We start from the raw sequence: 12,788 nt of genomic DNA on the forward strand, positions 1-12,788 counted from the left end.
TGGCTTCTACAGGCCACTATGTAATAACTATTCACCAAAGGAATTAATTAGCTGTGGGATCACTTTACTCATGTTTGTTTTCTTGGGATAAAGATAAGAATATTATATGAAAAATGGAAACTGTTGATTTTTAATAATAAAGTATGAATTTTTTTTAACATCGCCAGTTCAGTAAACTTCGTAGAAACTAGAAGCAGGGAATTTGGAGGATGTGATCTTGGGTAGTCTAAAGATTATACACACTATCTCATTTATCGTCTTCTAGTAGTAAATCTAGGTCCTTGTTCCGTTTTATGCTTCTATGGATGAATTTGAATGATCACCAATAAGATTCAACTAGTAAGATTTTAATCTGTAAATATCAATAATATTCGCGGACAACTATTTCACTGTAGAGCCCGAATATGACCAATCCAATTTAATTGTAGCAGACTTTAAAAAATTCGCCCGAAGACTACCCATCTAAATATAGTCGAGTGACGTAGGAGGATTTCCTTTGCGGTAAAGGGAATTCCCTAGATTGTAAACATAGCACACGAGAGTCGTTTCTGTTTTTATCTGGAATTAAACAAGAATGTGAAAACCCGTGAGCCTTTCTATTCATTGGACTCTTCATAAAATATGTCCGTTTTACAAAGATTCTGGACATCAAGTTCAAAAGATAAACAGAAATCTGATAAACAGGTGATTTGTAAATCGTATTAGGCTATATTTAAATGTACCGGTACTGTGACTGTCTGTTGTAGTCTATACATATTTACATAGTATACGACTGTAGATAACAAACCTCATCTCTCAACTCTCCGTGTTTCGAGATAAGAGATGGTCCTATATAGTTCCACGTAGCAAAGCCCAACGCATATCGCATCTGGCATCAGTAAGCAAAATTGACAATATTTTTCATCAAAACAACGATTGATTATATTATTGTTATTTATAACATTTCTGCCACATCCGACTACAATTAAGCAGAAAAGCCTCTTTTTAAATCGAAGCGATAATAGATTGCTTTCTCCGACATTTTAAATTTACGTCTTTAACACATAAAGGCGGGGCCTCGTGTGCAATAGCCAATCAAAGTACTAACCTGATCAGAGTTGCGCAGGAGTACCGGTAATACGCCGTTAATTATGAATGTCTGTATCAATTTTGATAAAACAGCGCTTGATTTACTTTATTGTCAATATTTTCTGATAAATTACTGTTGTTTCAGTAGATTGGACTGCGTATGCATTAATAAAGAAATTAAGTTTGCCAGGTGAAACTAAAGACACCCAATCGTAGCTAAAAACAAGCACATCAGTATATCTCAACGTTTTTAGTTATGATCTCGTAGCTATCTGTAGTAGGCCCATGTCTGTAGAATTTAGTAGTAAATAATGAAATAGAAATAGGGGTAAAATGTGCTTACCTCGCGGTGTTCATTGGCACATAGGTTTTGACCAGTAGCCTAAGCATCAGTTAGTGGGTAGCACAATTTATTTAAATTCACCCAAATCTTCCCAAATACACCATTTGTGTTTATGTATGCCCAGCAAGAAAGTATTGTATTTTAGTATTGTATTTTGTAGTTAATACCTGATGTAGAAGATCCAGCTGATGGTCAGCCATATAATCCATATACAGAAATACTTATATTACAACATCATAAAGATATAGTGAGATTAATATTACCTATAGATGACTTCAGGTAGGTTTATATTCTCAACTCTTAGTTCAGGAATCAGGATTAATTTTATTTGATGCTGATCCTGTCAAACTTGGTTGAATAAAGTAAGCCTACATTTATTTCCATTTGTAATGTAAGGACCCTGGTTTACGAAGCAAAGAAAATGAAATGAAATGGGTTATAACATCCTACATCTCTATACCAGCAGAAGATGGGGTATATGTCATACGGTGTGCTATGGGGGAATTGCTCCCAGACAGCGTTGATATGGTCGACTCTTAATTCGATTTCCAACTATTAGAGAATCCTATACATGTTGTCAGTGTAATACACAGGACCTGGGGTTTTTTTTAGTCCCATTTTAACAACTAGATGCTTTTTCTTACCAGGCCCTATGGCCTGCATCATTATATGGATTCTACATGAATTCATTTTGAAATGGCTTTTGCCTTTTTCAAACAGAAGAATATCTTAAAGCTGCTCCATTCTACGACCGAGACGTACATTTGATAAGTTTATTGTATGTCATTTTGTATTAGGTTATATGTAAGTAATACAGTTTGAACATCCTGGTTTATGAGGGTATATTTTTATATTAATGTTTTATGAGTATATTTATATATTTATATTTTATTTATAGATGTGCTACAGCTGGTGATGATAGTAAAGTAGTTATATGGGATATACAGGTAACAATGTTTGTCATATTCCATCAAAAAAAATGATTCATAAATCTAACCATTTTCATCTAGACATTTGACACAGTAGATAAGATTATGTTCTTGGCAGTAAGTCATCTGGTATTAGTACAAATTTAAAGTGGCAATAAGTCTATGTAAACCAGAATAATTTGTCAGCATGGTTGGGCTTTTATGACCAAAATGTTATGTTGAAGAGACATTAAATTCTGCTCCATGATCTGGGTTCCAGATTATTATTTTGTTTAAAAGGCCAGAATTGTGTTCATGTTTTAAAATATTACAGGATGGGTGTAGTTTACATGTTTTATTTCAGGAAGGGTGTAGTTTTGTCTGAAGGATGGGTGTAGTTTACGTGGTTAATGTTTTATTACAGGCTGGGTGTAGTTTACATGCTTTATCTTTTACTACAGGATGGATATGATTTACATGTTTTATGTGATGTTTTATTACAGGATGGGTGTAGTTTATGTGTTTTATCTGATGTTTTATTACAGCGTGGGAGTATTTTACATGTTTTATCTGATGATGTATTACATGATGGGTGCAGTTTTATCTGACGGATGGGTGTAGTTTACTTGGTTTATATCATGTTTTATTACAGTATGGGTGTAGGTTACATGTTTTATCTGATGTTATATTACAGGATGGGTGTAGTTTACATGTTTTATCTGGTCATGATCATCCTATAACGTGTATGATATTACATGGAGAAATAATATTAACAGCTTCTTCAGATAAAACTATAAGGGTAAGATATTTGGTTGTAACATTACAATATGGGAGCAATAAATACCTATTTTAATGTGTTACATACTGGATTCCAATCATCTTGGTAAAGAATCCCAAATGCCTTTAAAAAAACTTCCAGGCAGTTACCGGCCAATTTATGTTTTAAAGTTTAATATATTCGTGGGGGTTTGGATGGCCGTATGGTTAGCATGTGCGCGCTGTATCATAAGGTCTGTCATTGAGTCAAATGACAAGGTTTCGTTTCCCCGGTTGTACATGACAAGGAGGAGGGTCACCTGTCCAACCTTGTGGGTTTTCTCCGGGTCCTCCGGTTTCCTCTCACTGCTAAAGACCCCTACGCGCAAACTTATTGTTGAAATAAAATTGAACCATATGTTTGTCCTGAAATGACCTAGTTTGTGTGGAGTGGATGCTAAACCCCATTTCTCTCTCTCTTTAATATATTCCTTTGTGATTTGTGATTTTGTATCTGAGTATAGATAACTGAGATTGTTTAAATTATACATGTAAATGGTGCTATTATTTGATTATAGGTCTGGGATATTTATAATGGTCAATGTCTTCATATACTTAAAGAACATTGTAGTTCTGTCAAGGTATAGGAATTTAGTTTCTTTAAATCATAAAGAATAAGGCAGAATTTTCTTTTCATTAGATCTCAGGAACTATGAAATAACTAAGTCGTCTCAGAACTGCAATTAGTGATCACTCTGGAGTCCTTTTTTTCCACCAGCTTTTCATTTTGATTTTAAACGATACATATTTTTCCTCCAATTAAATACAAATAATTTGAGTAATATTTATTACTCTTTTGATAAAACCAATTATCAACATCAGTTAGAAACCGTGCAATCTGATTAAAATACAGATCTATATTTTGTTTTTTTATACTTTCGATGGCCTACACTACATGAAGATCTGACTGGTTGTTGTGATAGGTCACGTCAGGGGTCATGCAAGCGGCTTTTGACCTATGACATCAGACATTTGATTAACCAATCAGCATTGATGTTACTAGTGGATTACCCACAGTTCAGTGCAAAACATGCGTAAAGCTCGCCGTAACAGACCGTTTCATTGGCTAATACCTCACACTATTCAGAACACGTCAATGATAACAACTCTTCCAGATCCTAGTGTAGTAAAGACAAGTAAAATTTTGAACTATAAAAAACGAAACGAAATAGGATCTGTGTTTTAATCAGATTGGAAACAGTGTTTATAGAATCAATTGTCTTTTTCTTTTTTCAGAGTTTAGTATCAATTCCTGAATCCACTTTATTTGTATCTGGTGGAGAACATATTTGTTTATGGAATGAAAATGGCCAGTTATTAAAGACTTTAAAAAGAACAGACACAGAAGAAGGTAGAAATAAAGGACAATTTTAAAATTTTAGAATTAAGATAATCACAATGTTTTATAAACATTTCCATTTGTAAATAAATTTCCAGATTAAAGCTTTATTGTTTTGTAGGGGGGTTGGATGGCCAAATGGTAAGCACGTGCGCGCTGTATCATAAGGCCTGTCATTGAGTCAGCTGGCAGGGTTTTGAATCCCTGGTTGTACGTGACAAGGAGTAGGGTCGCCTGTCCAACCTCGTGGGTTTTCTCCGGGTCCTCCGATTTCCTCCCACTGCTAAAGACCCGTACGCAAAAACAAATTATTGAAATAAAATTTAACCATATGTTAGTCCCGAAATGACCTAGTTTGTGTCGAGTGGATGTTAAACCCCATTTCTCTCTCTTTCTTTATGGTTTTGTAATGTTTATCAAACAGGTCTGAGAATCATATATGTATATATTGCATTGTGTGTGCGTGTGTTCACAAACACCAAAAGAGGGAAGAAAGGTGAATATTTCTCCCAAACCAATAATGTACAGTGAGATATCTGAAATACAACTAAAAAGCACAGGTTTCTATTCGTAATCCCCCTTTAAGATTGAATTTTATGGGATTTCATTTTTACTATCAGGTGTTTTATGAATAGGTGTATGTGAACCCCCTAAAACTTTGGTGCTTTTGTAGTCCTGAATGTTATATTTATATATACAGTGTATATTTGTTTATATTTCAGATATATGTATAATGATAAGTATAAACCATAACAGAATAGTTACAGCTGCTGATAAACAACTTGGTAATTATATTCATTTTTTTTTTAAACCTTCAATTTTGAACAATATCAAACAGCTGATGTTAGATGAGGTAGTCTGTGTTTGATTAATCATAATTAAAAGAATTTGTATAAACCTGCCCATTTAACTCTAAGTCTAAATTTAATTACCATAAGCTTGACACTCACTTTTTTCCTCTGATCAGTAGATATAACTAAACATAAAACACCTATGTATTATTGGGTGTTATATTTTAGTGTGACACCAGTAGATATAATAACCTAATACAAAACACTGATGTATTATTGGGTGTTATGTTTTAGTTTGGAGGGGGGGGGGGATGGCCGAATGGTTGGCGTGTGTACGCTGTATCATAAGGTCTGTCATTGAATCAACTGGCGTGGTTTCAATTCCCCGGTTGTCTGTGACAAAGAGTAGGGTTGCCTGTCCAACCTTGTGGGTTTTCTTCGGGTCCTCCGGTTTCCACCAACAGGCAACAGCTAAGACACTGAAATAAAATTGAACCATATGTTAGTCCCTAAATGACCTAGTTTGTGTTGAGTGGACGTTAAACCCCATTTTAAAAAAAAAAAATTTTTTTTATGTTTTAGTTGTATTTAGTGTGACACCCGCCGATGATGATGAAGATACAGATGTTAATAGTGAAATGAGTTTAATTAAAAGTTTACCACCACATAGAGAAGTTATACATAGTCTTATTAAAGTTTCTAGTAAGTATGCGTTTACTGTCTTAATTATTAAAGTATTTAAGAAGTTCAAGCCAGTTCATTTAGCATCATCTAAGTTTTCCAGGAAGTGGTAGAATATTTCATCAAGTCTTCCTCGTTTTATACACAACTGGTAACACAACTGTTGGGTTGTGTTGAATTGTAAGCTGTCATAAGACCGCCTTTACATGCAGAAGAGAAATAAAATGAAATGGGGTTTAACATCCTACTGTCCTGCTCCGACTGGGCTAATGAAGACGGGCATACGCCATACAAGCCGTCCATCCTACAATGCAGAAGAGAAGAGATAGGATCAAAACCAGCACCAACAATATCCCCCCCTCCAGTCATCGTGGATATTTTATTCATGTAAACAGGTGTCAAGATTAAAATCTAACACACTTCAATTAGTTTATTCTTTAAAATTACAGTTCTATTTCTCCCTTGCTATTCTTGATGGGGGGAAAGGATGACCGAATGGTTAGTGCGGGCGCGTTGCATCATAAGGTCTGTCATTGAGTCAACTGGAAATGGTTTCGATTCCCCAGTTGTACGTGACAAGGAGTAAGGTTGTCTGTCCAGCCTCTTTGGTTTTCTCTGGGTCTTTCGGTTTCCTCCCACTGCTAAATAACCCCTATATGCAAGCGAATTACTGAAATAAAATTGAAACATAAGTTAGTCCCAAAATGACCTAGTTTGTGTCGAATGGACGTTAAACCCCATTTCTATCTGTCTCGCTATTATTGATGGAAAAGTGGCTAATATTCGATGAATTATACACAGAACACATGTAATGTACTTTATATATAGTATTAATTAAGAATAAAATCATTGTATGATTAAATTTCAGAATCCTGTTTTGCCAGTGGTTCTATAGATGGAATGATAGTATTATGGACAACACATAATTTATTACCAGCTAAATATTTTAATACAATAACTAATTATCAAGGTGCCGATAAATTATACCCATATAGTATACAATGTATGTTCTGTCTGCAAGAGGTAAATATTTTTATACACTCACATTCCATATGGGAATATATATTGTCATCATTCATGTCCATCCATTCACAGGTGACAGTTTTTGAAATGTTTTTTTTTTTCAAACTTGCTAGAATTCTTTTTCTAGTCTAAAGTAGGAACCCTATCTTAATTCAGGTGTGCCCTGTTAACAAAACTTTAAGACACTTCAAGTTGAGAGATTTGGAGCTTATTTCTACAGACTTGCAGCGTTTGTTCAGCTATTTAATGAAATTAAAACTTGAACATCACCAAATCTAATCTTTTAGACAAATTTATTGAGAGTTTTTTTTCACAAACTTGATCAATTTTGTGAGTAGTTATTGCCCTTTTAAAATGCTTGTGGTGGTGTATATAGTCATTGCCTGACAAAACTGTTTTAACATATGCATTGGTGAATTTCCTCAAAATATATTTCACTTATATAATTCTTAAAATATAATACTTGCTAGATTTTTTTATAAAACGTTTTTTTCTCAAGATAGCTGCTTATTCATTTACACTGGTCTCACAAAAAGAACGATAGAAAGCTAAAAAAAAAAAAAAGAGAAGTAAATAGCAATTAAAATATTTGGGGTATTTTTCTTTAAAGTTGTGCTGACAAACTCTTGATCTTCTCGTGGACATATTATTCGGTTTAGTAAATTTTTCCTTCTGTAAGTAATACAATATGAATTGTGTCAATTATTTATATTTCAGCAATATCTGTTTGCAGCCATTGGTTCTGGTTTTGGTATATTTGATGTTTCAGCTAGTAAAGATGGTTTAATCTGTAGAAAAATATCAGCTCATTTTTCTAAAATACTTAATATTGGAATGACAAGAGATGGGTATTCATATTTTTAATTATTTTCTTCTCTTAATTGAAGTATTGTCTTGTCTTGTCTTGAACAACTATTAAAGAGACATTATGTGAGAGCTAAACTTATTTATTGCATCTATTCAAATGACATGCTCTCTAGACATCAAATGGCTGAAATATTTAGTGGATTAGGCAGTGTCACCATATCTGGGTTAAACGCTTATATGGCCGAATACTGCCAATAAGAGAACTGACATAAGACTTCATTTATTATCATGTCATTGCATGTTCCGGAAGCAACGACTGCGAGTTTCACAACATCTGGCCGTTGTTTGTTTACTTCACAATTCCCAAACTTATAGCTATGTTATCTACAGACACGTGAGCAGTAGCGTCCAATCAGAGGTTGTGACATCGCGACCTCCATGGAAACCTTGACATTGAATGAACCTTGAACTTTTCACAGGTAGACATTTTAGCTTGAAAGCGTGAGACTTAGTATTCTCGACGATCGAGGAATCTGATAGGCTCACAAGTTGGGCTTGTACCCAATCGAAATAAGTGCTGAAATGTGCAGGGTATTACGTGAAGGCCTTGATCAGATGTAGGTAGTTAAAGCGAGATCAAGTCTTCTATTGAAGATGATGGCAATGGTACTTGACAATCAAGAATATGAACTGATATAAATAACTTGGCCAGCTGTTTCTCCAGATCTTGCATAATTTATCTTTAACTTAATTTACTTACCATTTCAGAATGCTTATGGAACTATTCTTGTTAGTGATAAAAATGAAATTAATTTTTTTTATTATCAGAATTATTCACATAACGCCTGTAATTAGCCTCACAGGGCTCTACCCGTGCAACGCCAGGTAAAGAGTTTGTACCCTAATATCGATTATCCTCGATATTCTTGAGATGTTGTATCTTCCAGGTCATATATGTTAACAAGTTCAGAGGATGGTTCTATCAGGCTATGGGGTAAACCACCTTCAAGCGATCCAGAAATTAATGAAAAACTGAATAATTCCAATATACCAATGGAGAAATTCACCAGATTAAGGTATTTTAAATTATAACAAAAAACCTATGAAATTGGCTGTCAGTTGGTTGATAACGTTATTTATTTCACAATAGTGCTAGCAATTCAACGATAAAACTAGTTATATCTCCACAATATCACGAGGGACTTTAAATATTTTCATTATTGAAATAAACGTTTATATAATTTTGACAAACTCATTAAATTTTGTGTATTTATAGTAGTGAAGAATTAAAAAGATTAAATGGAGAGAATTGTTTAGAACCAGAATTACTGGGAGAATTCATCGCACATTCTGGTGCTGTTCAGGTAATTTGGTGATAAAAGTTAATTCAAATTTAGAAAGAACCCATATTAATCTAAATGTAGTAGTAGCAGCTGCTATGGGTTTTTGTTCGCTTTCACAGATGGTGATATTGCAGACAAAATCTAAAATGTCTTAGCTAGCCTTTATGGAACTGTTCCACATGTATTTTAGTGAATAAAGCTGATAAGTTCAGGAATGTTTATCCTAATCCAATACAAGTACCAGACACTGTGTGATACTTTTTCGAAGAAATACAAGTGGTCGTTTTTTGGGTGTAGCTGGTGATAAATTCCAGATATTCAAATCACAACAAGATCAAAATATTAGTTTTTTGTATCATGTTTTTGAAAAGGATTATTGATATTTTTAAAGGACCCACACCTTTTGAGCATGGGGTGGGGTGGTTTTCTGTATGGTCTAACAGGATCCCAGTTCATTATAAGGCCTGCTAATTATGCAAGTCACTCCCAGGCCTGCAAATGACCAGAAGTAGGGCTATCTGCCTCATCTTGTGGGATTTCTTTTGGCATTCTGATATCCACCCAATTCTCTTCCCCAGCCATGTCACTGAGATCCAGACTTAATTGTACTGTGGTATTGGGATTGTTTATGACAAGCAGAATGGCTAACTAAAAACTGCCATTTTACAGTTGACTCCATCCCAGAAATCCATCTGTTTATTAATCAAGGGAAGTAACTCAACACAAAGAACTCATGACGGCTTCAGACCACTATTCCTTAATAATATGAATAAGTTGGTAATATGACCAAACTGTTGCGGAGATTTTTCCACCCTTCTACTACTTCCAGTGATAGGGTTATTAATGATGGAACAAGCTTTATAAAACTGAATGTTCTTTTCGTAACTAATTTTATTTTCATTTTTGGATTACCACTGATGACACTCAGTTCACATAACATATCAAACAGATAAATTTCAGTCAGATTATCATTTCCATGTCATTATAAGATTATGGGTGGTATCTTGTCTGTTATAAATAAGACAACTGAGGGTCTATTGTTAAGATTACAATACATGCTGTGTTATATTTTTCAGACTTTTGTAGATTATGATAAAGAAGGTATTGTATCATGTGGAGCAGATGGTTTAGTTATAGTATGGAAGGTAATATACTTATCTATTTACTACACATATGCTTGTGCAAGGGGTAGGTTGAAATTAAATGGAGTTTAATAGCCTACTGTTCTGCTCCGACAGTGTGCTATGACAGAAATTTTGCCGGACAGCAGCGCTACAGCCTACTCTTATACCAAATTCTAACTGCCAAGGGTTCTTTAATGTGCATGCCAATGTGTTTACAGGGCCTCAGTTTTTCATCCCATCCAAACGAATATACATGCGTTGTCCCTTGCCAGGCTCTCTGTCCTATATTACTGACAATGGGGAACCACCCTGGGAAATCCTGATAAACTTTTTTGGTTAACACAGAGATCAAACACGGGACCTCCAGGTTAGCGAGCCAACCTTCTTACTCACTGAACCAGCTCCCTTGTGCAAAGGGGGTGGATTCCTGACCAATTAAGAATCAAACTGATTGATTTAAAACACTATTTGGTATTTTTAAGACAACATTTAAGTTTTCGCTGTTTAATCCTCGCTATAGTGTACACAAATTTATTATTTGGCATTTAATTCAGAAAACAAAACCATAATATCAACATTAGATAATTTCCTGGCTTGAATTCAGATTAAAAAGAGACTCATCAAAACATTTTACCCAACCCTTATAGATGGCTCTGGCTTGTTTATATCTTCTGCAGAGGATGCTGAATTTTGACAGATTTTCAGTTCATCATATTTTTGTGAATACTGAATGAATTAATCATTCCTTTTAAATATTCAACTTTCACAATATGGTAGTTTACAGGGGTTTCCAAATAACCATCAGCTTCTTTAAATATGAAAAAAATAATTGCCACAAATTTCTTATCAAGGTGGAATTCTAAGCAATATGTACCAGTGATTATAGGTGTTTTATCACCATTTTATTTCAGAACTCAGAACTGCAGAAAGTAAAGAGAAATCGTATGATAGCAGGAATATTATCTAATCATGATGGCATTGTGTGATGCTCAGTTTTAGATATATCTAATATTTTTTACAAGTTAATAATTAATAATTTTACAAGTTATTTTTATGATGTAAACTACACTACATTCCACATTGTTGGCAAAATCAATTCTGTGAAAGCGGACGTTAAATAAAGCTACCGCTCATACTTGAGTCACACACACACACCCACACCCACACCCACCCGCACACACACACACACACACACACACACCCGCACACACACACATACACACACACACACACACACCACAGTTATATTTGCTTAGCTGTAGTTGAATTCATTCAGGGCTCTGGTTCCAGTATTTTGCTAGACTCGATTGGCAGGAGAACTTAATTTGCATGCCAGTCATAAAATCAGAATTTCAAAGAATTTAACCATAACAAACAATAAACTCCGATAGTTTTTATGTTTAAAAAACAATTATGAATAAATATAAAATTTGAGTAAGCTAAAAAAAAAAATAATATTGGGAATAAAAATATCTTGCTTATCTGAAATAAACAAAATGTTGTGACATGGAAACCCTGATTTCATACATTCAATATTTTGATTACTGTTCCATTTATGATTTTTAAAACACAAGACCATCAAAATGTAAACTTATCAAATTTTATTATCCATTTTATTTAAATATTATAATTTGAATAGATAATTTTTACACATGTATAACTTTACCTCTAATTTATCTAATCAAAGGAAGATGTACTTAATTAAAGTAGTGTCAATGTTTCAAAATGGCTTCGACTCAAAAGTATTTTTTATGTTATTATGTTGATGTTCTATGTAGCAATGTTGATGTCTTTTGTTATTACATTTATGTTAATGAGAAAAATAAATATAATTTAAAAAATCAAATATTTTTTCTTTCAATATGTCCACATAGAAATAAATGTATGCTAATTAATTTAATAATTTTAAGCGTTTTTAACCCTTGTGGGTGCACCTTGTGAGAATCACATAGCGGGTATCAGGGGTCCATATGGACCCGAGTTATAATTCAAAGTTTTTATGTACAGATATATTTGAATTAAAAGGCAGCGGTTTGGTTTTTATTTGCATTCATAATTGACATCTGAAATACAACTAAATTATTATCCAAAAACATTTTAGTGCCATATGGAAAAGATTTAATAATTGTCACAAAATTGCTACTATGTGTTAAATGGCAATTCAGACTTGATACAAAAACCATTGAATATTTGGAATTCATCATTTAATTTTTGGTATTTGTAACATGCAAATGCTAAAAGAGAGAATACTCTAGCATATCAATATGGTATCAAACAGCAAATGTATTAGCAATATCCCAACTGTGAGTTATCAGTTAGGGGTCCGGTTGGACACCATGTTCTCTTCAAGTGTTGGGCCTGATTGGCATGTAACATAACTCTGCATGTGGGAAGCAGATGAATACTGATCACTTCGCTACATGTAAAAATGTATAGGTGACAAAGTCACTAAATTTCAGACACCAGTGCCCAGTAGTTATTACAAAACACTATAAGGGTTAAAGACCCTATTGACCTTCCTTCAATCCACTATTTACACGTACTT

General features: G+C 34.0%; 1 protein-coding gene across 1 annotated transcript; it reads left to right on the top strand.

Annotated features, from left to right (window-relative positions):
* The first annotated feature begins 495 nt into the window (after window positions 1-495).
* LOC126817453 (WD repeat-containing protein 41) lies at window positions 496-11,698 on the top strand. The gene is made up of 14 exons (XM_050544437.1): window positions 496-684; window positions 1,572-1,690; window positions 2,310-2,358; window positions 3,014-3,118; window positions 3,654-3,716; window positions 4,372-4,486; window positions 5,197-5,259; window positions 5,848-5,967; window positions 6,815-6,969; window positions 7,687-7,817; window positions 8,724-8,852; window positions 9,053-9,140; window positions 10,196-10,264; window positions 11,155-11,698. Exons 1-14 carry the CDS (start codon window positions 622-624, stop codon window positions 11,227-11,229), a joined length of 1,344 nt encoding a protein of 447 aa, XP_050400394.1. The 5' UTR covers window positions 496-621; the 3' UTR covers window positions 11,230-11,698.
* The last annotated feature ends 1,090 nt before the right edge of the window (window positions 11,699-12,788 follow it).

The sequence above is a fragment of the Patella vulgata genome, chromosome 4 (genome assembly GCF_932274485.2).
Source record: "Patella vulgata chromosome 4, xgPatVulg1.2, whole genome shotgun sequence".
NCBI lineage: Eukaryota > Metazoa > Mollusca > Gastropoda > Patellidae > Patella > Patella vulgata.

What these genes read in the sequence shown, in the direction of transcription:
- LOC126817453 (XM_050544437.1), top strand. Translation starts at nt 622, where the DNA reads ATGTCCGTTTTACAAAGATTCTGGACATCAAGTTCAAAAGATAAACAG. An exon ending in AACATTGTAGTTCTGTCAAG is followed by an intron (nt 3,717 to 4,371) that starts GTATAGGAATTT and finishes TTCTTTTTTCAG; the next exon opens with AGTTTAGTATCAATTCCTGA. An exon ending in ATTGGAATGACAAGAGATGG is followed by an intron (nt 7,818 to 8,723) that starts GTATTCATATTT and finishes TGTATCTTCCAG; the next exon opens with GTCATATATGTTAACAAGTT.